Source organism: Acanthopagrus latus, chromosome 16 (assembly GCF_904848185.1).
Source record: "Acanthopagrus latus isolate v.2019 chromosome 16, fAcaLat1.1, whole genome shotgun sequence".
Lineage (NCBI taxonomy): Eukaryota > Metazoa > Chordata > Actinopteri > Spariformes > Sparidae > Acanthopagrus > Acanthopagrus latus.
This window is the reverse complement of record NC_051054.1, coordinates 11,391,039-11,416,471: the sequence shown is the minus strand read 5'-3', so window position 1 is coordinate 11,416,471 and position 25,433 is coordinate 11,391,039. Positions and strand designations below refer to the sequence as shown.

The 25,433-nt window shown below is 41.4% G+C and overlaps 2 protein-coding genes across 7 annotated transcripts; one reads left to right on the top strand and one right to left on the bottom strand.

Moving 5' to 3' along the window:
* Window positions 1-233: 233 nt before the first annotated feature.
* On the top strand, window positions 234-4,509 carry LOC119004976 (peptidase M20 domain-containing protein 2-like). The gene is made up of 8 exons (XM_037072331.1): window positions 234-251; window positions 1,007-1,435; window positions 1,971-2,119; window positions 2,211-2,353; window positions 2,973-3,127; window positions 3,499-3,625; window positions 3,807-3,914; window positions 4,082-4,509. The coding sequence occupies exons 1-8, from the start codon at window positions 249-251 to the stop codon at window positions 4,219-4,221; spliced, it is 1,254 nt and encodes a 417-aa protein (XP_036928226.1). The 5' UTR covers window positions 234-248; the 3' UTR covers window positions 4,222-4,509.
* Window positions 4,510-4,631: 122 nt separating this feature from the next.
* LOC119004975 (gamma-aminobutyric acid receptor subunit rho-1) lies at window positions 4,632-25,343 on the bottom strand. Of its 6 annotated transcripts, none has more exons than XM_037072328.1 (11): window positions 25,211-25,343; window positions 24,218-24,323; window positions 16,688-16,738; window positions 16,438-16,544; window positions 15,515-15,582; window positions 15,059-15,282; window positions 14,156-14,238; window positions 13,280-13,420; window positions 11,145-11,297; window positions 10,088-10,284; window positions 7,471-7,773 (listed from the first exon to the last, which is right to left on the bottom strand). In XM_037072328.1, exons 3-11 carry the CDS (start codon window positions 16,717-16,719, stop codon window positions 7,471-7,473), a joined length of 1,308 nt encoding a protein of 435 aa, XP_036928223.1. In that variant the 5' UTR covers window positions 16,720-16,738; window positions 24,218-24,323; window positions 25,211-25,343. The 6 variants fall into 6 exon arrangements, with proteins under 6 accessions (XP_036928219.1, XP_036928223.1, XP_036928224.1 ...); XM_037072329.1 differs by having other exon boundaries at window positions 25,193-25,342; XM_037072327.1 differs by lacking the exons at window positions 24,218-24,323; window positions 25,211-25,343 and adding exons at window positions 21,754-21,917; window positions 22,121-22,697.
* Window positions 25,344-25,433: the final 90 nt, after the last annotated feature.

The following is a 25,433-nucleotide window of genomic DNA, read 5'->3' as shown; positions in this document are numbered from 1 at the left end:
ACATGCAAAATTACGGACGGGTTTGTCTCGGATTATGAAGCTTTACCTTTATGGAAGCCTTGTGGTTGAAGGCTTCCGAGCAGAAGGCGAGAGACTGATTGTGGCCAGCAGATGGCGACCCGGCTTCATAGAGGCCCATTTAGGAGATTACAACATACTTTCCACCCATTACTAATTTTCGCCGCACTGCATTAAAGAGGAAGACAGCAGTGTTTGGCAACGCTTTATTTCACAGGTCCAAAAATGTCATGGTCAGTAGGTGTCAAGTTTTACTGAAATTTTCCCCTACATTTCCAGGGAAACCTCTGACTGCTTTCTGCTTAGAGCTGCAGGGAGAATTCAGAATGAACTAAAATCATCAACAGGCCGGGAAGAAATAGCTGTTTGGAAGTTATAACGTCTGTGTTGCAGAAATATCTACTGAGGTTTGCCCCAGCCTGTCACAGTCCAAAACTCCTGTGCTGGTTTCAATATCCTAGTCTGGACCGCTATATGAAAGGCTAACCGAGCTAACTAACTAACAGCAGCCACAGTTAGCAGCAGTTGGCGGTTGTCCTGATGACATGCTGTCACCTGTTTGGGTGGCCAATTCATACATGTTGTACCTTTAACGTACTGATCATGCCATTTTAACTCGTTTCTGATTAACTTCCCCTCAGTGGGACTCTGAACTGACCTGAGTTGTTGCAAAAATGATTGAAGACACTGACTAATGATTTACATCCAAATGAGTTCAGCAGAGCATGTGATTTAGAAACCACACCCATTTTTAATGCTTTTTTATAATGAATTTAGACTGTATCATAAATCTCTCAAATGAATGAACTTTAAATCTGCAAAAGAACTGTTCTATTATATCTCTTTGTTTTCTCCTCCTCAGCACGTGCTAATTTGTGTTCTTGTATTATACCAAGCACGCTGTTGTTCATAATGATCCTGTTCAATAAAGCAAAACAAAAAAAAAAGAAAAAAAAGAAAAGAAAAAAAAAACCCTTGTCATTGTTAGGAGATCTTCCCACAACCCCAAATCCACATGGACAAGCGACAGCAGATGAAGGACGCGCTCCAGCTGTGCGTCGACGCGCACAAAGACGAGCTGCACAGTCTGAGCCGGGACATCTGGACGCGACCCGAACTCGCCGGCGATGAGACGCATGCGCACGACAGGCTGGTCCGCTACTTCTCTCAGGACCAGACATGGACGGTGGACTGTCACTACAAGCTACCGACCGCATTCAGGGCCAGCTGGGGTCCGGTCGGCGGCGGCGGGGAGGGGGGCCCGGCTCTGAACGTGGGCTTCCTGTGCGAGTACGACGCGCTGCCGGGTATCGGGCACGCGTGCGGGCACAACCTGATAGCGGAAGTGGGAGTTGCCGCCGCCGTGGGGCTGAGAGCCGCTCTACAGGTCCACACTGAGCTCCCTGTCCCAGTGAAGGTAACAGGGGACTCGAGTCACACTCACACTGTTCTGATGATTTAATAAAACCCCCACAAACGCTTCAGTCAGCTCCTCGGAGGCTGACTCAACGAATGTTCAAAAGCTGTTCCTGCAATCTTTATTTTATGGCCTATTAATAATAGAAATGGATAATTTGTGCACAAATGCAGGCAATGTTTTAACTTACCATCACTACCACAGGCTACATGAATGTTTAATTAAACAGATGACCAGATAACGAACTGTGCCGATGAAACTTTGTTAAAAAGAAATGCAGATATATATTAATGTGTCTTTTTTTAAATTGTCCTACCAGATTGCTTTTCTAAATAAATTATAAGAAAAAGGTGCACGTCAAAAACATTACAGACACCTCAGTATTACTTTTCTCAAAGTTTGGCAGGAAACCCAATATATGGAAGCTAATTTCTGCCATAAAGAAAATGAGATGAACACTTGCATGGTTAGTAGTCAGTAAGAAGTCAACAAATAATAATGAAAAGTTCACAATGAAATGTCTGTATTAAACTAGATAACCGTCCTGGGAACTCCTGCAGAGGAGGCCATCGGAGGAAAGATCGACCTGATCAATGCCGGAGCCTTCGCTGATGTCGACCTCGTCTTCATGGCTCATCCAGCTCAGCAGGACGTGTCCTTCCTGCCCTGTGTCGCGCTCACTGAGCAAGTTTCTGCAGTTTTCAGATGTGGATTCATAACTTTAAGCTCCACTTATTACATTTATCTCTTAACCTGCTGTGTTGATGCTTCGCAGGGTGATTGTGAAGTACCATGGGAAGGCCTCTCATGCTTCTGCATACCCGTGGGAGGGAGTGAATGCGCTGGATGCTGCTGTGCTGGCCTATAACAACCTCTCTGCTCTCAGGCAGCAGCTCAAACCAGAGTGGAGGCTTCACGGTGAGCCAGGAACTGCGATCACTGTTAATTCTGAACAGCACACCTCAAAGTGCATTCATTTTCAAACTGTCATGGATGAGAAGTCATCTGCTGAGGTCTTGTCCTTGGCAATTTTTCTGGGGTTTTCAATCGATTTAATTTCCAAAAATGTGAAATGAAAGTGTTGTGTTAAGTTGTTGAAACTAGCCTGTGGCAAAGGGAAAATTCAAAATGTTAACTTATCACGTAAACAACAAATACAAAAACTGACCTGAAAAATGACTAAATGTCTAAAAAAGACAACATATATATTTGTGCTGCAACCAGTCGAACCATGTGCAAGATAAGATCGTGGCTTGTCGAGAAGGAACTCCATCACGGTCAGACCTTCGGATCAAACACGCGATAGATTCAGGCCCGTAGCTCAGTGTCCTCAATGTCACCTATAGCATCTAATCTAACATCATGACCTCAGTACTTTTAGGATCCTGGCTATGGCCCTTTTCAAAGGCAGAGGTATGTTTATCTCTCTGCTGGAAATCTGAAATAAAACACATCCTTGGCACGTAAACCCACACAAATTGTGTAATTGTACAGCACACCCTCTCAGCCTCCTTTGTCTTCTTGTTCTCTTCTGCAGGCATCATCAAACATGGAGGGGTGAAGCCCAACATTATCCCTGCCTACACCGAGCTACAGTTTTATTTGCGCACGCCGCAGATTCGGGATCTTTGCGACCTGAAGGCCAAGGCTGAGGCTTGCTTCAGGGCTGCTGCTGTTGCCACGGGCTGCCAAGTGAGCTTACCTAAAAAAAAAAAAAACCCAAAAACCTTGTCTTCCATTTGTTTCCCCCTCAGGCGGGACACACATTATATCCCTGATGTTGAAGTTGACTCCACTGTTATGTAACACTGCCCTTTATAACATATTCCTGTAATTATGCTCTGAGCGACGTACTCCTGTTGCATAAGTCAGTTTGTTGTCTTCAGGCGGCTTCTCTCCTCCGTCTGCACTTGCTTCAGGCAGGTTAAAGTGAATTTGCGGAGTGTGCACAGAACTCCATATACTGTGTGAAAGCACTCTTTTCTATGAGAAGCCGTTTAGGCCAAAACTATGTGCTTCGTGCATACATTTTATGCTTGTGGGTACACTTGTGTTTCCTTTAGGTGGAGATAAGCTACCCGGCCCATGATTACTACGACATTGTGCCCAACTCTGCGCTGGCAAACCTGTACGAAAACAATGGAAAAGATTTGGGGCTTCAGTTCCCAGAGCAGCCAGCCAACTTCTCTGGTAGGGGAGAATAAACATTTCATTGAAACAGATATTGTGAAAAAAGGAAAAAAAAAACACAAAAACCTTGGGGCTGTGATGTTTTTTCTTTTTTTGCTCCCACAGATTGTTTTTTTGTTGTTGTTGTTCACCGAGCAAACAAAGAATAATCATCACCGTGATTTTCATAATTATCTGGCAGGTTCTACAGACTTTGGCAACGTATCATACGAGGTGCCAGGTATCCATCCTTTCTTCTATATCGGCACAGACGCGTTGAACCACACCGAGGAATACACCGAAGCAGCAGGTACGGCAGCATGCGTCTATTCAGAACAGATGTTGTCCGCTCTAATGAAACTGGAGTTGCATCAGATGATCATCAAACGTTTTCGGCCCTCACCTCTTTCCAGGTCACTTAGTCTGTCTGTTTGGTTTTCTATTTACTCGCTGCCTTTTTTTTTTTTCCTCTGCCAGGAGCTGAGAAGGCCCAGTTGTTCACCCTGAGGACAGCCAAAGCCCTGGCTATGACAGCTGTGGACGTCGTGTGCTGCCCTGCTCTGCTACAGCAAGTGAGGGAGGACTTCAGGCTCGCCAAACTGAAGCTGGAGAAATGACTAGCTCCATGAAAACAATGACTTCATTAATAAGAGTTGGAAGTGCTAGTGTTTCAATAGCTAATTAATCATCTGGTTGAAAACACCTTTACACTGGGGACACTGATTAATATGTATTATTGTGTATTATTGGACTAAATACTGTAGAAGTGCCTGAAAGCTGAATCCTTTCTAATGGCCAGTTAGACTCCACTGGTTTCAAAAAGAAATCCAGTGATATGTAAGCTTATGAGAAATAATTGCACTTCTTACTTGATCAATTACCTCAATAAACAGTTTCCTAATGAGTTTTTGGTCTCAAGTACTAGTTTTAAGTCTTCTTAAATACAGCATGATGTTCAGTGTGTAAATTGTGACCCTGTATATAGTAAAATAGATGATGAAACACAGTATGTAATCAGGAAACCTAACCCAGAGAAATAAGTTATTTTATTGTTTTTCTTTTGAGTACATTTTATTTGGTTGCCTGTCGTTATAACTTCCAGAATAACCAGACAATGAAGACGTATGATCCCACACTACTTATTTACATCAACAGGTCCATATATTTATTAGTCCAGTACTTTGGTTTATACCTATACCTATATAAGTACCTGCAAAACTAACCACATTTACATCCACATCAGATTCAGCCAGTGTTTAGAGCTAATGGGCAAGTGTTAGCATTTGGCTTAAAGCACCACTGTGCCGACACTCTGAGTTACCAGTAATTCTGCTTTTAGACTTTTTAACTGATGATGTTTTTTTAACTGTGTGTGGTGTCCAGTCTCACTCATTCAACTGCCCATAAATCTCTATATCAAAAGGCCCAAGTACAAAAAGCCTAAAACTGAATGTTTTCTTTGAGATTTTTCTACTTGTTAGTTAATATCCTCCCTGTCCATAACGTCTGAACTGAATAATTATGCTGACAGTTATAAGAGATAATGTTATATCTAGTCTTGACCAAATTTTTGGACATGACCTGATCAGGACATGGCACTGCTTCGAATTTCTATTTCTCTCTTCACTCGTTTTCATTTCTGGGCATGCTTTCACCAGCGCACACTGGTCGATTAAAGACCTTGCCTTCCCCAAGGAGGTCACAGATGTGGTGGAAAATTCATGTCCCTGACATCTTTTTGATGCTTTCTCCCTTTGATGTCTTCCTGCCACAGTGAAGCCTTTGTTCACGTTTTTGAGAGGTGATCGTGCACAAAGTCTGAATTGTCACCGCACCCAAAATGATACAGAAACAGTCTTCCACATAATCCACATTTTTGATTTAAGGAAGCAGAGCAATGGTTAAAAATAGGCTTAATGTCATACACGTCTCCCTTTTACATCACATGCGAGCAGTTAATGGTTTTACAGAATATGCAGTTTTTTATGATTTGGTATGGAAAAACATCAGCAATCAGACCTGTGCCAGAGATAGAAGAGAGGCCAAGCAGCTGGTAGCAATCCAGTGTCTAATCACTGTGACAGCTCATCCTCCAGCACTGTTTTAAATATACTGTACAAGTGAGCGGAAAGCAGGATATATAATTTGTGACTTTGGGGGTCGTACCGGAAAAATGTGGCCAAATCCCTCAGCTGACATGAAGTGTCTGTTTGTGGTTTGTTGTTCAGGAAAAAAAGCAATAATCAGCCATGCATCTCATTCCATTTCCAAGTGTATTACATGTCGTTTAGCTCTGTAGCTCTGCTTAAATCATTTTCACATTCTCAGAAAAAACAAAACATTTATTAAACATTTTGCCATATATAACATTTTTCCAGAGTTTAACTTAATATCTGTGTGCTTGGTCACGTTCTGTCGAGCAGAGTAGAGTTGTTTCAAGCTGAAAAAGACAATAAAACTAGCAACTAACAGGTCACAGTGAACCTCATAAAGCCTCACAACACCAAACAGAGGGGATGAGCTTCAGTTGTATTTTTAAAAAAAAGAAGAAATAACAACGTTTAAATAAAAAAAAGTCAATACCATAATCAGTGTCTGGGATTTACTAAACATATACTTTTTTTACATTTGTGATTTCGGTAGATGGCATTGTTTAAACTTTGTCAAATCACACAAATGCAATGCAGGATGTAGCTTGACAGCCAAAATAATGGCATTGATACAAAGATCACAAGAAAATACTGAATCATAATAACGTGCTGCAAAAGAAAAAAGAATACGAATAATCTGATTATCAGGTTTTTAAAGGAACAGTTCCGCACACAGATTCCATGACAATGGCTTTTCTCACCAAGAGTCAGATAAGAAGACTGATACCACTCAGACATGACTGAACAGGGAACATGCAGCCACAGCCGGGAGGCGGTTAGCTTAGCTTAGCACAAAGATGGGAAATGGGGAAAAAGACTCAGAAATCAATGTACCAGCTGCTCTTAAACTCCCCAGTTGGCATGTTGTATCTAGTTTGTTTAGTCCACACAAAAAGTGAAGCCGGGAATATTGGTGGGTTTCATTTGAACTCAGAAGTCTGAATTTCCAAGATCACGTCAACTAAAAGGCCCAGTGAACTCGGAAACGCAGAGAACTTCATTCTTAAAATCCAGGCAACATATAGAGACTCAGTTTTTGTACAGATTGAATAAACTAATTTGTTAATTATTGAGTTTTAAAGGTGCCGGTATGCTAGTTGTTTCCCTCTTTTGCTAAGCTAATTACCCTCGAAGATAGCTTTATATGAAACAGACAGATGTCAGAGTGGTATCCATTTTCTCATCTAACTATCCACCTGAAAGAAAATAATTGGAACTATTCCTTAAAAGTTTTTTTTTTTTTTTTTTAAGTTAATCACTGATTGTCAAGTATAGTTCATGAGCAAAAGAGAAGAAATCTGTCCATACCTGGCATTGAGTTCACAATATCACTGCATCAAGAACTGAAACGTAGCCAAGTTCAACTGCACAATTGCACAGGTCCATGTTTGTGCATCTCTTCTCTGTGCAGTTCCTCCTCAGACAACAGAAATCCCCGCACGTCTTCCCATCAACAGCACAACAGTTACAAAATGAAACCACACAGATCTGATGGAGTGACGGAGCCAGCGACGACGTCTGTCCCGTTTGTCATTTTTAACCTCTTCAGTTTTAAGTGGCTGGGTCAAGAAGGCAATGGTCCCCAATCTGTCAGTGGTCCCCATGCATCTTATGAGCAGTTTCTCTGTCTGAAAAGCATCAAATGTGATGTTATGTTCCTGCTCTTTAACAAATGAGTCGCGACTGTCACAGAGGATCTACTTCTGCACACCCGGGTTATGAGTAGATGGACCAGTAGATGATGTTAAAGAGGATGTACGCTCCAGGGAACACAACCCGCGAGTACTTGTCTATGGCGTGGGTGTCTATCCAAATGTTCACGTAGCCTCTGGATGGCTTCACCTGGCCTGTGATCTGCGGGTCATTCAGCGCCACCTGGGCCAGCATTCGCTCCTGGCGGCCGCCGTTCTCTGGCATCCCATAATTCCCTGTGGTGTTTATGTCCATAGACCCGTAGCCAGTGATCTGGGGGTCGATCATCATGTCGTCGGGGTTGCCAATGCCGCATGTACACGGCAGCTGGAGAAGAGACAAAAAGTCCCTTTGAGCTTTGCTTATTGTAAACGCAGCGTTCTGCAAAGTCATCCCAACAAACTAAAACATAACTGCATTAGTTTATTTATTTTTCTTGTTAATGTTTATTCTTTTTGCACACTGAGGGCATTAATGGCTTTGGCATGAAACATTAATAGACGGATGTTTGTGCTGGAAATGCTCCTCGGGGTACGTGGGCAATTTGGCTCCATATGCTGCAGCATTTGGCAGATGAAGAATAGCAATATAGTACACAAGCTGTAGTCCCAGAAATAATTTTTCCAAAGCCCCGAGAGCACAAAGAGAGCCAATTTAGAAAATATTCATGTGTTTATTGGAAATGCGTACAAATTATTAATTAATGTTTCTACTGCTTTAGTCAAATTTAAATGTGTAAAATACTTGAATGTAAAATCAGGTCAGCCGTGTCCTGTGTTGACTTTGAAAGAGCTAGACGTGTCTCCTTTCTTGCTCTTAATGAGAAAAATACTTCTTATTAGTTCCTTTTCACAGCTTTTATTTGCAACTTTAACAACTTGCAATTGCAACTTGCAATTTTAATCAGTCCATAGAGAGCTGTAAAATTAACTAAGCTTCATAGTTACATTTTTATTTGACCTTCAACCTTTTACCACCCACTGTTCCACATGTGTGACACTACTTGTATGTAGCAGCTGAAAAGATGACTTGTGCAATGGGAATTTATATTAATGTGAACATGTAACTCGGTGTCTGTGTTTATGTGTAAGTGACAAATGGGGACATTTTTTTTTTATTTTTTTTTTTTTAAAACTGGTCCCGTTGCAGCCAGCAAACAGGCAGCGATGTAATCCCTGTGGGTAATTGCACAGCATCAAAGCATTGAGAATTAAACCCACGGAAAGTTCTTGTTTTCGCCACTGAAGGGCAATTGTTATTCTCAGGGTGGCTGACAACATTAAGCAAAGGGTCCCAACAGAGACCGGCTCTTTTTGATAAAGAATGAGATCCTAGAAACAGCCGCTTGCCAAGGCCACCAGACTCCATTTACAGAAATGGTAATTTAACAATGCAAAACACACTTCATTCAAACTCCACAGAAAAAAAGATCAATAAATAACAACAAAACCATCTTGGTTTGTCTCTCCACTCCTCAAACAATCATTAACTTTGCTTCGATCAAAAGAAGGTTTTTATTCACGGCATTAGATGCGAAAATGTTCTGGCTCCAGACACTGTTTTTTCCCTGCTGCTTTTCTGATGTCTCCGCCCTGTCTCGCTCCTCTCTCCCCTGATATTTTCACATCTAACGTCGTAAATCAAAGACAAAACAAGACTCGTGATTGTTGGAAGAGTGGAAAGATGTTTTGTTTAAAGGGATTCAAACAGAGAGTGCCTTACAACGCTGAAATGACTATTTCTGTAAATGGGGCCTGGTAGATTTCACAAGAGCGATATAGCAGCTGTTTAAAATGACTTTGCCCTTTAGCAGAAAGGTCTGTCTCTGTATGGATCCTTTCCATTATGTTGTCAGACACTTACAATAACGCTTACAAAGCCTGTCAGACAGTTCCTGCAGAGATTACATGGCAGTCTTTTTCTTGGCTGCCAGCTTCAACAATGCTGCTCAATAGCAGACCAATTTCAAAAATCGTTGTCCTGATTAGTCATTTAGACACACAACCATGGAAAAAAGGGTCCAGTTTTACTAGCAGAAATTAAATAAAAAATAATTCAAAAATAGCATTGAACATCTGCTGTTTTTTGCCTAGCACCTGTTCCTGCACTTGCTGGATGTACACACTATGCATCTAAAAAGTTTGCACAGCAGATAGAGGATGTCGTGGATTAGTTCTTAAATGGTTAAACTATTATATATGTAAAGGTTATGATGTCCTCTGCACAGCTGCAGTATATACAGTTTGTGTTGAGGAAAAAAAAGCAACTCCCAAGAAACAGATCTGTTGCGCAGTCCAACTCTTTCCATTAATAATTCATGCGAAAACATCACAGCAACATTTGTGTCTTTAACTTTACTTGCAAAACAAAAAAAAAAGGGAGGAATGGGCCAGTCACGCATGCATTATTTACTCACTGTATGAAGAAGAAACACTCAATGAGAATGATGTTGCTTTTACTTTTTATGGGCCAGAATCCAACTAAATGTTGTGTAGCTGTAGAACCCCTGCAATGTTGCTCTGAAGTGTTGCATTTTTAAGAACTTTTAGGGGCAGATAAACAGACACTAGTTCGTAAATCATGAAAAGATAAACGCGTAATAGCTCCAGAGGAAGATCAGATGAAGAAAAAAAACACTTACTCTCTCCCTTAGTTTCCTCTCTTTCCTCTCTTGGACGGTGGAGAGGTAGTTGACCGCCGCATACTCTATCACCGACAGGAAGACAAAGACAAAACTGACCCAGAGGTAAATGTCCACTGCCTTGATGTAGGAGACCCGCGGCATGGAGGCGTTGACCCCGGTGATGATGGTGGACATGGTCAACACTGTGGTGATGCCTGGAGTAAAAACACACGAACACATTAGTTACGTCAGAGCTTGGGGTTGGGACGCTAACACGGAATGCCATAAAGCACAGAAAAGGAACATGAGACAGGGTTTTTTTCACTGTGATCTGCCATAATAGATTTCAAAGTGCATAGTGTTAACAGGTCTGTCTCAGCTGCAGAAAACTGACTGACTGACAGGATAGATGCCTCCTTTACGAGAGTCATTTTCTGCCTGTTTCCAGACAGCATGCTAAGTTAAGCTAACCAGCTTCTAGCTGTGGTGTAACATTTACTGTAACAACCAGCATCCATTTTTTCCTCACGAAACTCCTGCCAAGAAAACAAATATTTCCCACAGTTTTGCCAGATACATATGTGACTGATGGTCAACCAACAGGTGAAAAGTTGAAGCAGTGACACACTTTGATTGGCAGCCCCGTCAATGGTATAATAAAGCTGAAATGGATAAATAATTGTAAAAGGTGTTTACAATTGTTTGTAGAAATAAATAGGCAAACAAATTCAAAGGTAAAAGAACAAAGAAATGAATACAGAAAAATATATGTATAGTATAAATACATGTAAAAGTGGATACATTAATAAGTAAAATGGAAAATTAAATGGAAAGTAAATGAATAATTGAACAAATACAAAGGTAAATAAAGCAATTTAATATATTCATTGATTCATTTTTTAAAAATTATTTGATCAATTTTTATTTTGGCAGTGTCAGTCCTCCATACCCATTATGATGCGATTTTTTTCCTCACCCATTTTTTGTTGAACACTCCTTCATTTCTTCAACTAAATGATCTTTTAGAAGGGCTAAATTGTTTAGGCTGAGCTCTGAAAATGAGCCTCTGTCCTACCGAGCGGCACCCTGGCAGGGACGGCCCTGCGGTCGATCCAAAACGACACCCAGGACAGCATGACCATCAGAGTGGCAGGGAAGTAGGTCTGCAGCAGGAAGAAGAAGATGTGGCGCCGCAGGGTGAAGTGGATGTACAAACGATTGTACCAGCCTGGGAAGAAAACATATCACCGTCACTAACACATCACACGTCACATGTTAGCTGCTGATACACCATACACACACTCAAAGCAGGGGTTTGCAGCTATTGTGGCAGCGATAGATAGGACACAAAATCCCTTTTTTTGCTCCAGGTCGCTCTTCTGAGCTAGAAGGTGATGCGTGGTTATGAGAAGGCTGCACAGCTTCCATGGTGGCTCTCCAGCAGCACACACAAGTGGTTAGATTCATTTCATTTCGCAGTAAGGATTAAATATTAGTACGGCTCTACTGGGTGTGACGTTCAAGGGACATCGATTTCATGAAAAGAGGAGTCGATCCTTTCGTCGGAAAAAGGCTTATGAAGTAAAATGAGACGCACTGAAGCTGTAATTCTTTGTGATCTAGTTATTACATGCTTTATGCTCACATTTGGCCCATTTGCATAATCAGCTCAGTTTCGGCTTTAGAACAAACTTCTGCAGCTAGGTTTCCATCAGTTTGTGTCTCTGGGCCCTGGACTTCTTACACAGTTTGTCAGAATTAATAATAGATTTTCAAACTCGTCGACCTCTGGGACATGTCCTCTCACTTCTGCTCTGCTCAGTATGAGCAGATGACTGTATTTCACACGCTGACTCAGTGCGGATGACAAAGATACAACACTGGTGGGACTGACTTCCTGTAATGATGAGACGTATCTTGTGGACTGGTGTGACAAAAACAATCCAGAAAAGAAAATCAACAAAAGTAAAGAAACTGAGGTGAGCTTGGGGAACGCTGGGGCTTCATTTATAGATGAAGCTGTTTCAGATTTATACTTGAACTTAGTCTTAAAATCACATCTGTCAGTGTACCTAACCCTCTCACCCTTAAAATGATATAATCAGGCATTAGAGTGGATGGCACAAAAGCCCCCTAGCAGCCATAGGTTCAGTCATTGTTTTAAAGCCTAGTTCATTTATTATAACTATTAATTATTCATGATGTAAACATCCTCAGATCAAATCAATAAGTAAAACATTCACATGGCATTATGGTGTGCTTTGAGACTCCCAAATCAAACCACACAAAGCTGTGTGTGTGTGTATGTAATGGTACTCTGTCATGAAACCCATGAAGTCGCTTTCTCATTATAGATGATGTCATTATATCTTAAGTCAAAACATGTTACGTTGGGAATGATATAGAGAACATAAAGACTATTGCCCATTACGATTAAGAGACTTTTTAGGATATAGTAAAGGGTATTTATTCACAAATATGTATGTTTGGCAGCCCTAAGGTGATTTAAGGACTAAACAGCAGGGTTAAAGAGGTTTAGGTCGATTCATAAAAGATGCTCAGGCAGGCCCTAAGAAACCCATCTGTAGTTTAAGCACCTGTGTTATTTAAGTCTCGGATCAGCTTAAACTGACGGCACCTTGCCATACAATAATGCCCCTTTTCTCAGGACCGCAGGCCAAAAAAGAAAAGAAAAAAATAAATAACTTTTTGGAATATGAGAGCACAGTGACGGTAGCCAAAGTACGGTTATATAAATAGCTACTCACACGCTGTTTCCTGCTTCTTACTCTAGAACAAAATTGGTTCTAAGTCTGTTCTGTAAAAAAAGTCATCAACAACGCCACCACTGGTGAGAAAAGAGCTCACCAAACACTGCTCTTCCTGAGAAAATTTGCTGGGTGCAAACTTTGCAGTGTCACAGCTCTACACTCTACACCTTCTCATTAAATGTGTGGCGCAGCAACCCTATAGCCCACGAGAGAAAAAAAAACTGACTGAGTCCTGCACACAGCTTCAAAAATAATTGGCTGTCAGCTCCACACCATTTCTGAGTTACACTGTCCCACATCTGCATTCAAGGGCGGGCCCAGCCAGCCCTCTATTGAATTGGGTTAAACATTCACACAGAACATCTCACATAATATTACAATACATTACAGAATCTTGAACCCTGAATATATTAAACGTGTGTGTTGTGGATCACAGCACCTGTGCTGCTGTAGAAAGCCAGCTTGGCAGTGGTGTGAAACTTCTGGATGAGGAACTGCGACAGGGATATTCTGTCGTCAGTGTTCAGGGATTCGTTGCCTTTCTTCCAGTGCAACATCAGGTCATCGTCCGTGTACGCATCTGGAGGGGAAAGGCGTGAGAAGTAAATTCACATGAATGATTGCTGGGTGTTGATGTGAACAAAATGTGAGACAAAAGAAGATTTAACAAGGCGATGGAGGATGGTGCTGGAGGTGAAGGTCTTAACATGAATGCTACGTATTCCGTTGGAAGCATCACTGTGTTAAAACATTCATGGCATGTTGTATCTGAGAGTTCATGAGACGTCCAGGGAACTACCTGACATTTTAGCCTGAGGAGGAGTGCAAGAGTAAAGCTCCTATAGAATCCAAAATGGAGATGAAAGAGGAGTATGAGTGTGGTCAGTTATTCAGTTGCAACCTGGACTACTCAGGTAGTTAAAATGTTTGCAAAAATAGAGTCTGGGAAAAAGTAGAAGTACTGATTCGACTTCCTTACTCAAGTAAAAGAGTACAGGCTCTGAAATGTGCTCAAAGTATAAAAGTAAAATCCCTCTGAATGGCCATTTCTGTGCAAAGCTACCTGAACCTCACATCATATCAATGCAATTCAAAGCCAATAGAATTTAAAGTTAGAATCAGCGTGATTTGTTCGAGCTGTTCATAAACGCACCACAAAGGCAGCTGATTGCTGAGTAAAAGAAAAGTCTGATCATAGGCCGTGAATGTTCATATGAAAGTGGCTAAACAATGTCATCTCAAGTCTGATGAAAGGATGAATAAGCAGGTTGTCTAACTGAATTAGCTGTTGATGTTTTTTACTAAAGCCACTCACAGCTCTCAATCTCCAGCGAACAGGTCTGGGTGTCCAGAGGGAAGCGGCTGAGGTCCATGTTGCACATGGCGGTGACAGTGACCCTGCAGGGGGTGAAAAAACAGTGACATGAACAAAAACGCATGCTGTGATTATCGCAACGACACATTTTCGTGTACATGCTGATTCATTAGTCAACCAAAACTAAAGAAAGGAAAACGATTTTGCTCCTGTTACTTGTGTTTTCCTGCTCATCGACTGCCCGAAGCGCTCTTTCCCCGCAATTTCCCATCCAGCGGCCTGATCCCTCACTGTCTTTGTAAATATGAATATGCTCATAAAGCAGAGGGTGATTAAAATCGTGCACATCATCACTGGTAGCCATCTACGGTGCAACGGAGATATCTGTGAGGTCAGGCGTCTGCCTGGAGCCCAAAGGATATTAAAGGACATTATCCAACAGAAATATCCGCCGCAGCACCACCAGAATATAGAGCGGCTCTCCTCACACCACCATAAGAATTACTTCTCTGAGACTTAGAGGGACTAAAACTTGTTTTTTCAATTTGGTTGGGCAAATTTGTGTTGGAGATTGAAACGTAAATGGCCGATGAGATGACAGGCCTGATTAAATAATTGTTTCCTCTTCTGATGAACTTTCACACATCTTCTGCTACACTGATTACAATCATCAAATGATGCTGAAGTGTTATGGAATGCATCATCAACCCTGACCTGAGCATTTCCACTGACCGCTATGTCATCTTTTCATGTGGTGTCTCCTCGTGTTGTTTCTCAGTGTGTGGCGGAAATGGAAATCTCACGTTCTACAACATGGGACCTTTAAATGTTCAATGTTTTTCTCCTAGTTTTGAGGCTCTGTGGCTTAATTAAGGCTACACAGGCTCCTGCCAACATGTTCACCTGAGACTGTAGAGGACGTTGCCATCAGGGTAAACCCTCAGCATGACGTTGTCAGTCGTCGTGTCGTGGATGAAGGAGCGCTTGGAGTGGACGAAGAACATGTCAGGAACCCAGATCTTCTTCACCAGACGGCTGTCGAAGGTCATGCTCTGGTTGTTGGTGCTCGGGAACGACAGCCGCTCGTCCTTCCAGTAGTGACGCAGGTACAGAGTCATGGTGAAGTCCTACAGGAGGGAGAAAAGCATTGTACAGAGGTTTATCGGCTACATAAAAGTAGTGTTTGTGCAGTAAGATATCCCCTGTTATTGGTAAATGATTACCTGTTATCTGTTTATTGGTTGTTTGTGAGCGGAATTACACAAAAACTACTGAACAGATTATCATTAGTTTCCCACCAAAACATATAACTGAGTACAGTTTCATGCGGAGCCTTATCAAGATCTACTTCATACTCACCATGTCCACCTCGGAGATGGTGTCCAGGCTTTCAACCTGAACATCTACTCCAACAGGTATTGGAGGACCTGTGAGAAAATGGAAATGTTGGCAAATGCAGATGTGTAGTGGGCAGAAGAGTCAGAAGAGATGGAACCTTTTTGCTTTGGAAATCAAGTTTTTTTAAGAACATAAAAGCAAAAAAACAAAACAATGAATCACACAAATACAGCGCAGCTGCTTGCATCACGACTGTGCCGGTCCTGGCTGGGATTCTAGTTTTGACCTTTTTTCAGGCTTCCTACTCTGCATCATCATCCACCGATAGTACACGAATACAATTAGGTCACGGTAAGTTGATGCAGCTGTGGATGGAATCCAGCTCTGTTTTTCCACATCCAGCTGCCGGAAAAAAATGGACGCAGCCAAAGGAGGCAGTGAAGGTCACTTGGTGCGTTTTCAGCAGCAGATTGTCGTGTGATTAAAAGTGAAAGAACAGCACGTGTTTTTCTCCTTGAACCAAAAGCCCCTGTGGCTGTTTGTTTTAGCTGAATACAGCTCTCGCTTTTTTTTGGTTCCTTTGCCTTTAAAAAGACAAATAAAAAGATAAAGACAGCTAAAGGGATTACGAATGTATATATTTCATTACCATCTTGTAAAACAAAAGCTTTATTCTCACCATAATCCTACAGTTCACAAGGATGGCATCAAATCCCTCCAATGTACAGCAAAGCAAAAGACGAGTATTAACACTTTACTGAGCTGCAATTGGAAACTCCAGCACAGCTTGTGTGGACGGTGTCATTAAGATCTCCAAGAGCTTAACGCTTATAGGACTGTTTGTCCCAAACCAATGATCACTGCATAAGGATCTTATCCGACTTGACACAGATGTGTCCAAGTTGCAACATAAACAAAACACAGTGCGTATGAGCACTCCTGACCTCCGAACGCCGGCCTCATGGTGAAATCGTGGTCGTCTATTCTCAGGAGCTGCTCAGATTTTGTCATCGGAGATTTTGTCATGTCTGGACTTCGTTTGTAAATCGGGCTGTGAAACAAGAAAAGGAAGACATGAGACTTTTGAGGATGTGCAGTTCTTCTTTTGTGTAAAAATGGATTTGCATAAAATCCTTATTACTGTGATGATGTTTCAGTGAATTAATAAATAAAAAAAAGTTTAAAAATCCTCACCTTCCGGATTTGTGACCTCCACCCCCGTCCATTCTGGTCTCTCTTCGTGACCTTGTGGTTAACAACAGCGATAAATAAAGAAAGAAAGAAAGAAAGAAATAAGAACATCTGTCACATACAGCAACAGCAGCTCTAAATATATTTTGACTGAATGACTAAAGCGATTTGTATCTTAATGACCTATGAAAGTGATAGAAAACCCAGCAATTATGATAATCAATCAATTAAGTCATTTTCGGAAAAAAAAAGCCAAACACTGGCTGCAGCTACACAATATCTCTGGGTTTTTGGCTGTTTCGTTCGAAAAAAAAAAAAAAAAAGCAATTACAATCTCACCATGGGCTCTGTGAAATCAAATTAGGCATTGTTCAGTGTTTTCTGAGATTTAATAGACTAAAAGATTAACTGACTGACTGAGAAAATTGTACCCATGGCAAAAATATGTCAGCTGCAGCTTTCAATTTGAAGATAATGGCTGTCATTTTTAAAAACTGAATCTACACAGGTTTCAAAGTAGGAACAATTTTTTTTGCGCCTCTCACTTTGCGCTAAGAAGATGCGGTACATCCTGTTACATCACACGCGTTTGTATCCGCAAATCAAAAGAGCATTTCCGCACTGCTTCAGAGAGAGCCGACTCTTCTGCGTGTCACTTTTCAAGAAGGGTTTCCTCTGGTTTAAGCAGCCTTTTCAGGCCACGCACAGACAGACAGAATAGAGAGGGAGAGAGACAGAGAGAAAAAGAGACAGGGAGGGAGGGAGAGAGGGAGGGAGGGAGAGAAAAAAAAAAGAAGAATTCTAAAAACCCTAAAATGGATTATTAGAGTAGAGCATGCTGTGACAGACAGGGCCAAATCCCTGTGACAACCACAGACATGCATTTAGGAAATACCACAGAGGAAGAGAGAGAGAGAAAGAGAGAGAGAGAGAGAGAGAGAGAGAGAGAGAGGCGGGAAGAGAAGAAGGGACTGAACACACACAGAACAAAAAAAACAGCGAGATATAACAGTGAGAAGAGGGTTTTCACTGGATGCGTCGCTGCAGTGTTCTGATGGGCAATGGGTGCTACTCGTCTGCGTCCATCCAGCAGCTGGTTCCTAATCCTCTTGGCAAAAATGCCTTTTCCAATCCCCCCCTCTCTGCCTGCCTACAGACCGCCGCCTGTCTGCTCTGCTCTGCGTTGCGTGGACCGACGCCGTTTCTGATCTGCAGCCACGGACCTGCACGCATGCAGCACAGCTGGAGCTGCATCAAGGTTAATGGGCCAGATCTGACTCTGAGTCATTCTGTACACATGAAAGTATGCCGCCATACAAAGGGGGAGAGATAAGCCACGACCCCCCCCCCCCAAAAAAAAAAAAAATAAATATGAAAAAAGGGGGGTTAAAGTTTACAGCCTGTAACAGATGGAAAGGATGTAGCAATGTGTTTTGAGACTTAGCCTTTACAAAAAAATCCTGACATAGGCTGACAGACCTCTGGAAAAAAAAAAAAAAACAATTATTTCCACTTTCAATTGTCCATTGTTTCAGTAGCAGTTGTTTTCCTTCTAAATCCACATGACCCCTTTGGCTCAATGCTAGTTGCTAGTTTTATGTGTTTATGTGGATGTGGCTGCTGCATTAGGGTTAAACTAAGCAATCAGGAGGGGAGTGATGAAGTAAATTTAGCTTTAGTAAAGGCTAGCTGTGGCTAGCTGGTCAGCTAGCTTTATTTGGCTGTCTTGCTTTAGCTGCATTTACCGATTAGGAACCGATTTTTTGCTGTTCTGTGGCAGCTGCACATTCCATATTTCGTTTTCATTGTTAGTTTACATTTCTGTGTTAAATGTAAACGGCAAAATCAAAATCAAATCAGTTTGTGCTAAATGTATCGCTAGCTGGTTCAGGTTAGTGCAGTACTGCATATGATACCCATGATACTGATAGGCGCTTTAAATTTAGATTTAGCCTACTATGAAAATAAAAGTGAGACCTGCAACTATTTTGGCAGTTGAAGAATACTTTTAGTCATTTCATAGGCAACGCTACGGGTTTCTGGATTGTTGTTTGGACTAAACAAAACATCTGAATGTGTCACATTGGACAGAGGAATATTTAACGGGCCTTTTTTCGCTAATTTCCAACATTTTGGCAACAAAATAATGGATCTATAAAATAACAGATTCATTCATTGCTTTAGCTGCACAGTCAACCATTTAGCGTGGTTCTGAGCTGTGTTTTATGGTAACTGCACATTTAAAATCCTGCCTCCACACAGGAATAACACATTTCTGTGTTATATAAAAAATAAAAAAAAAAACATATGGCAAAATAAAACAATAACAAGTTCTGCTCTCAAGTTTCGTCTATACATGTACAGCAGCTGCTAGTTACAGTTTTAGCTTTGACAGCAGGGTGCATCCACGATACTGCGGGGTGCGTTTAGTTCGGACGTTTTACTCTTACTGATCCTATGCTTTAGATGTTTAAGTGGGAGTGTTAAAACAAAAAAGAAGAAGGTCGGAAATCGGAAAAGAAAAAAAAAAATGGAATTGAGCAGAGAAGCGAACTCGTCCAGCGACCACTCAAAAACCATCCTTAAGACCTCGTGGAGGTTCTCCTCCTCCTCAAGAAAGAAGAGAGAAAAAACATCTAAGTATTGAAAAACTCCCACAACCCACGCCAGCAGCATCCAGCCGCTTTTGCAATTTCACACTCAAGAGAGGAGGAGTGGAGCGATGAGACACAGGGAGAGGAAGAGTTCGACTTCTGCATAAGTGTCGGGAAATCTTCCCTCTTGCTCAAAGGGGAAGGACAGATTTACATTTGATTTGTATTCTCAGACCGCGTCTGTCAGCAGAGAGAAGAGTGATGTGAGAGGACTTTAAACTAGTTTGGGGGTGGAGGGGAAAAAAAAAAAAAAAAGAAGCAAAACAGCGAAGCACAGATTTTGATAACGAGGCGACACTGTTGTTTAGAGATTACAGTGCGGCTTTGAGCCACTTGTGCTTTTCTGTCTTTTGAAGATTTTCCACAGATGATTACGATTGTGCTCCTCTCACTTACGTACTTCACGATCATCTTTAATCACCTTAGGCCTGAGATGATCACGTTAAGTGACTGTAATTTCATTCATGGAGGATTGTTTGGATTTAGAAAAAAAAAGGATGGCTTTAACCTCGCCCCTTCAGTAAGATCGCCCCTGCCTCGTCGTGCACTTCCAACATCAAACAGGTTTATCTCACTGGGATGGATGAGGATCTTGATAGTGAGCAGATTGTTTGACATCTCCTCTGATCTATAAATAACAACGGTTATAGCATGAGAAGTGATACTGTATCTAAAGGCAGGGGGATTATGATTTGACAGGGTTTGTTTGAATATCTTAAGTGGATGCGAATCACTCACCGCTGATAGCGCTATGAAGCATACAGCGCTGTGTGCTGCCATGCTTGGGGAGAATCTTATCATCTTCACCAGAGATTAATGCAAGGACAGTTTGTGACTTGAGGTCCTCGGGCTAACAGCTGAGCGGTGCGCTGATGTTCTGACAAGGGGACAGTTGTGTTTGGAGATGCGAATGCTGGAAGAGGGAATTTAATCTACACCGGTCATTTATGGGGGACTTGTGACAGAAAATGTGTCTTTTTTTCATTTCATCCCTCCATCTTGAGGTGCTGATCTTGGACTACGGCTGCAAGTGATGAATCAAGCTGTTTCTCAGCAGAGTTAAACTGACAGCAGATTAATAATCCATTATTTTTTCTGAAGGGAAACATTTGGTGGTTCTGTCCTCTAGAATCTCAGGATCTGCTGCTTTTCTTTGTCTTTTGTGATCATACATTGAATACCTCTGTAGTTTGGGGGGAAGAAATTTTAATCAGATGGGAAAGATCTTCCCTGACTGAATTTCCTAGGCCTAAATAAACTAACTCGCTTTGTCTTCATGATGGAATAAAATGAATAAACATATATTTGACGGACCCTGCCAACTGTCTAGCTTCAAACTGTGTTCTGGGATTCTTATTTCCCTCTGAGAACAGCTTGTTTATTCAGTTATGGAAAAAAATCAATATGTCTGAATTTGGATTATCACCTCATTCATATTGTAGCGATTACAATTCTGAGTTTGAACTCACTCTCCAAAACTACATAGTGACCCTTTAAGTTTTGGACTGTTTTATCAACCCAACGATAAACTAATTGATCGGGGAAGTAATCAGCAGATTGATCCAGCGGCCCCGGCTGCAGACCTCATGTGTTCTTTCTCTGCTCCCAGACCTGATATTGCTCTCTACAGGTGTTCACAAGTCACTCCAAACTCTTAAGTATTGGACAAAATAGAATAATCACGCTCTTACATTCAAAATAATTATGTCAATTTTGCATTTACAGCAGTGTTTTCACGCTTCAACATGCGCTCAAAATGCTACTCAGTTACCGGAATTATGATCTAATTTGCAATTCTGATCCAAGCCAAAGTCTGCTTTTGCTGGTTTTGTGGTGTAAATGCAAACATCTCCTCCACTAATCAGATCATTCACCGCTTTTCTTTGACACACTATGACAGCTAACTGAATACTCCGGGGTTTTTTGGCCTGAACGAGGCGCAGTAAGTTGGCACCATTTCTTCGCTGTTTGCACACATTTAAACAAAAAAAACCCAAAACAAACGATGAATCAAGAGAATAATCAGCTAAATTAACCGACTGTGTACTTTGCACTTCTGACAAATTTGCAGTGCGTATTCCAGCTTCCCAAACGCCTACTTGATCCCACATCTGCTTTTTGCCTCACTCTGTGCTCCAAATTAACTGAATTGTCGTGAGAAATGAGCATTTCTGACATGAGTCGTGAGAAAGACAGCAACGCTAAATTCTTTGGTCAAGCTGAATTTGTAGCTTGGAGCGCTAAACATCATTTAAATCGGTCCTTTCCACTTAATTCACTTCTGTCACATTAATTCCATCAATAATATGTGGAGCTGAGGACACTTCAACGATTCCCCTGATCTAGTTCAGTCCCGACTGAAACATTTAATCCAATGGATGCATTAACAAGGCAGCAATTAGCCTAAATAATCACCTGGAAATGACATTGACTACAACTGCTGCCAGCAGGGAAAACATTAACTGGCCCTGCAGCGGTTGTGGGGCAAGAGAACACAGCATTCGCCAGTAGTACATAAATAGATGTGGGGATTTAGGTCTCCCTCTCTCGCCGCTCTCCAATCTGCCGTCTGAATAAGTCTGTTTTCAGAGGGGGAGGGAGCAGCACAGGTGACACAGGAAACACGGGACAACATCATGTAAACCTAAAAAAAAAAGCAACATAAACTAGAAGAACATAACCTAGAATTAAGATGCGGATTTTTGCATCAAAAGCCGAATTTAAGCCTCCGGTAAAAACATGCACTCCAGCGTTTTGTCTTTTGTGACTCCTCTGACATTACCTGCTCTGTTTGTAGGTCTCCAGCTTGTGACCCCTCGACTGGGCCATCTTCCCAGCTGCGCCCGCGAGCCAAACACAGAAGAGCACAAGAACAGCATCCACCTGCATGGTTCACATTCCCCAGAGGACGGACCTCTCCTGTCAGTCAGAATCTACTCCCCTCCAGGGTTTGGAGCACTCTGCCTTCCTGAGACATTCCTTTTCTCCAGCGCCGGAGCCGATAAGAGGGAGGAAAAGACAGCAGCAGCAGCAGCAGCAGCAGCAGCTACACTTGGCTATTCTACGGCCTGAGTGGAAAACATCCTACGGTGCTTAATCTCCACAGTGGGAAAAGCAATTTTGACTAAACCCATAAATCCTTGAGCGTCAGATGGTACAGATTTGATCCCTGCAGCGGCGGATGTGCCTGCCTCTCTGCGCTCTGCTGTGCTCAGATATATCCTGCACTCTGATGTGCTCTACTCCACTTTGCACCGCCCAGAAACACCAATTCTCACAATGATGCAGCGCGCTCATTTGTAAGGTCAACAGTTTAGAGATACAGGCTCGCAGAGGCTGGGAGGAAGCTCTGCGTGTGCTTGTGTGATGCAAAAAAAAAAAAAAAAAAAAAAAAAACCTGAAAAAAAAAAAAGGATTCTCGGGTCCTCCTGATGCTGCAGTCTCTCGTGTGGCATGTCAAAAATGTTTTCACGCTTTCAAATCGGCGGTTGTACTCATTGATGTCTGCAGGATATGAGCGTTGCTTAATGTAAACTTGGACAGTGAGAGCAGGTTTTTTTTTTCCTTTTATCACTGCGGAGTTCTTTTCTCACCGAAGGTTGTGGTGTTTTTTTTCTCTTTTTTTTTTTTTCTTTTTTTCTCAGGGGAGTCAGAATTGGGAATATTTTTGGATGCTCCAGAAAATGAATACACAGGTGGTGTGCTTTGCAAAAAATCCATCAGAAACCAGGCCAGCCGAGTTTTCAAACAAGAGATCTACAAATGTAGAGCATTAAGAGGATATATAATATTAAATCAAAAGCCAAAAAAAGCAATCAACTTTTTAATGTTTAGAGTATTTTTTTTTTTACACTGATTTGGTCCTCTGTTTTTTGTCATATGACGCATTAAAAACCCTACATGCAGTTTGACCATCGCACACTCATCGATCAGAGGATACACAATCGGTGTGTTTGCTTCTATTGTTCGGTGAAGAATAGAGGCTCCATCACTATTTGTCTGCCAAGGCGTGCTGTCCGTCTGAAAAATCCAATCAAAAAAGGTCCCATGCCCTGACGTCACCGTCATCCAGGCCATGTGTCAGCCTTTTTTTTTTTTTTTTTTTTTTTTTTTTTTTTAGCAGGCTGAACAGTTGGATTATAAGATCATGAATTTGGGTTAGCTTCATGGACGTCAATCTGAAAATTGGTGTAAGTAATGTTAGGCATTGTTTGGGTTTCAGATTTGTAGGTCCTTTTTTTAGAGTAGTGCTGCCGAGGGGGGCGGATGTAAGGGCTACCAACAAAAAAACAAACTATCAGGAATGTGCTCTTTCTTATAGTAATGTTTCATCATTCCTGTTCCCCTGATGTAAGACATCATGTTTGATTGGAGCCCAGGCTGAATAACACTGCTGTGGCCTATAACAGATGTATCAGTATCGCTGTATATGCTGTCCAATATGCACTTAATATTAAACCTGAGATTATGATGCAGAACAAGGTGAATGAAGTCATTTATAACTATCAAATTAAAAGTAAATTTACCGTTTTAATCCGCTCACGTCATTCTGGACACTGAAGTTTACTGTCAAACAGAAAACAACGTCCTCCACTGTTACAACTACAGCCTAAGTAATATGACTGCTGCTAACAGCCTGGATACTGCCCAAAGTGAAACCTTAAGAATCCCAATTTGACCTAAAAACCTCAATCTCAGTGTTATGGAATAGCAGAGGAAAACATCTGGTTGTATACGTAAGTGGGCCGGTTTTGTTAATTGCTGATCTAGTAGAAATACCAGCGGTTTTAAAAGGCAGCATATCCAGGTGGAGAGGGGAAACACCTGTCAGTGTGGGAACACATTTTGACGCAACACACTGCTCTGTCCTCTGTTTTACCTAGGTTTCTATCACTCTCCCTCTTTGCCTGCTTTGCCTCCTCCATCTGCGGGGTTCTCTTTGCAGTGCAGACTTCACACAGTTATTCCAGTTGGTTCACCGTTACCTGGGGACACAGACCGGGGAAAACAGTGTCCCTTCTGGCTTTAGTTGCACGATGACAGACATGCTTCGTCAAACTTCCTTCTTCAATATCGAGCATGGTGGCAGACCAAATAGCAGTGAAAGTGAGGGCTATAAGGAACCAATCGCAAAAAAAATCCTGCCTGCATCACTTATCTTTGTCATATTTTGATAACCACATTCATATATACATATTGGCACATACACCAATTTCGAAACTTGGATGCAAAAATGATCTTTCCCCACAAAATGAGTATAACATATATATATATATATATATATATATATATATATATATATATATATATATATATATAAATATATATCTATATATAGGACAAAAATAATTTTTATATGATTGTTTTTCACCAAATCATACAAGGATACAAATGTTATAAGTCACAAACATAAAATAACATCACCATGAAAACAAATCAGTTGGTCTCTAATGATTACAAGATGCTGATCTGTTTCAATATGAGTGACTATCTGTTGCAGCTGGAATTGTAATCTTTGTTTTTTCACCAACAAAAATCAAAAATAAAAATGATGATTATGTGTGAGGATGAATTTGTAATGGTACCCTACATTGTGATACATTTAACGTTTGTCAAAAATGTTGACGCTCCTGCGACTTAGATATTACACTTGATCATCTTGTGATATTGCTGATCATTTTGATGATATTTCTACCAATTCAAATTATTGAAGTGTTTATATATACATACACAGCCGCTATCTCTGGCAGGAATGGTCTATTTCGGGTGTTTTTAGTTGAATCACTAACTCAGTGTGACTAAGGAGTTTGATATCACCATTTTCTTCAAGTATTAGAATAAGAGGGCATCTTACCTGTTTACCTTTCCTTACCTGACTGACCTGACCATGACCCAGTTGAGTCACTACTTGTTGCTACTTTATCTGTTGTTTAAGTCGTTAACATGCTCTCAGCGTGTAACATTATGTATCTAAAACTAGTCTATCAGCAGCAAGAATTGTTAATGAGCCGTTTCTATGTAGAACTACGTCACTCTCTGGTATTAGCCAATGAACGGTCAGAAAATGTCATCGTAATTGTTGTGCCCCGATTTTA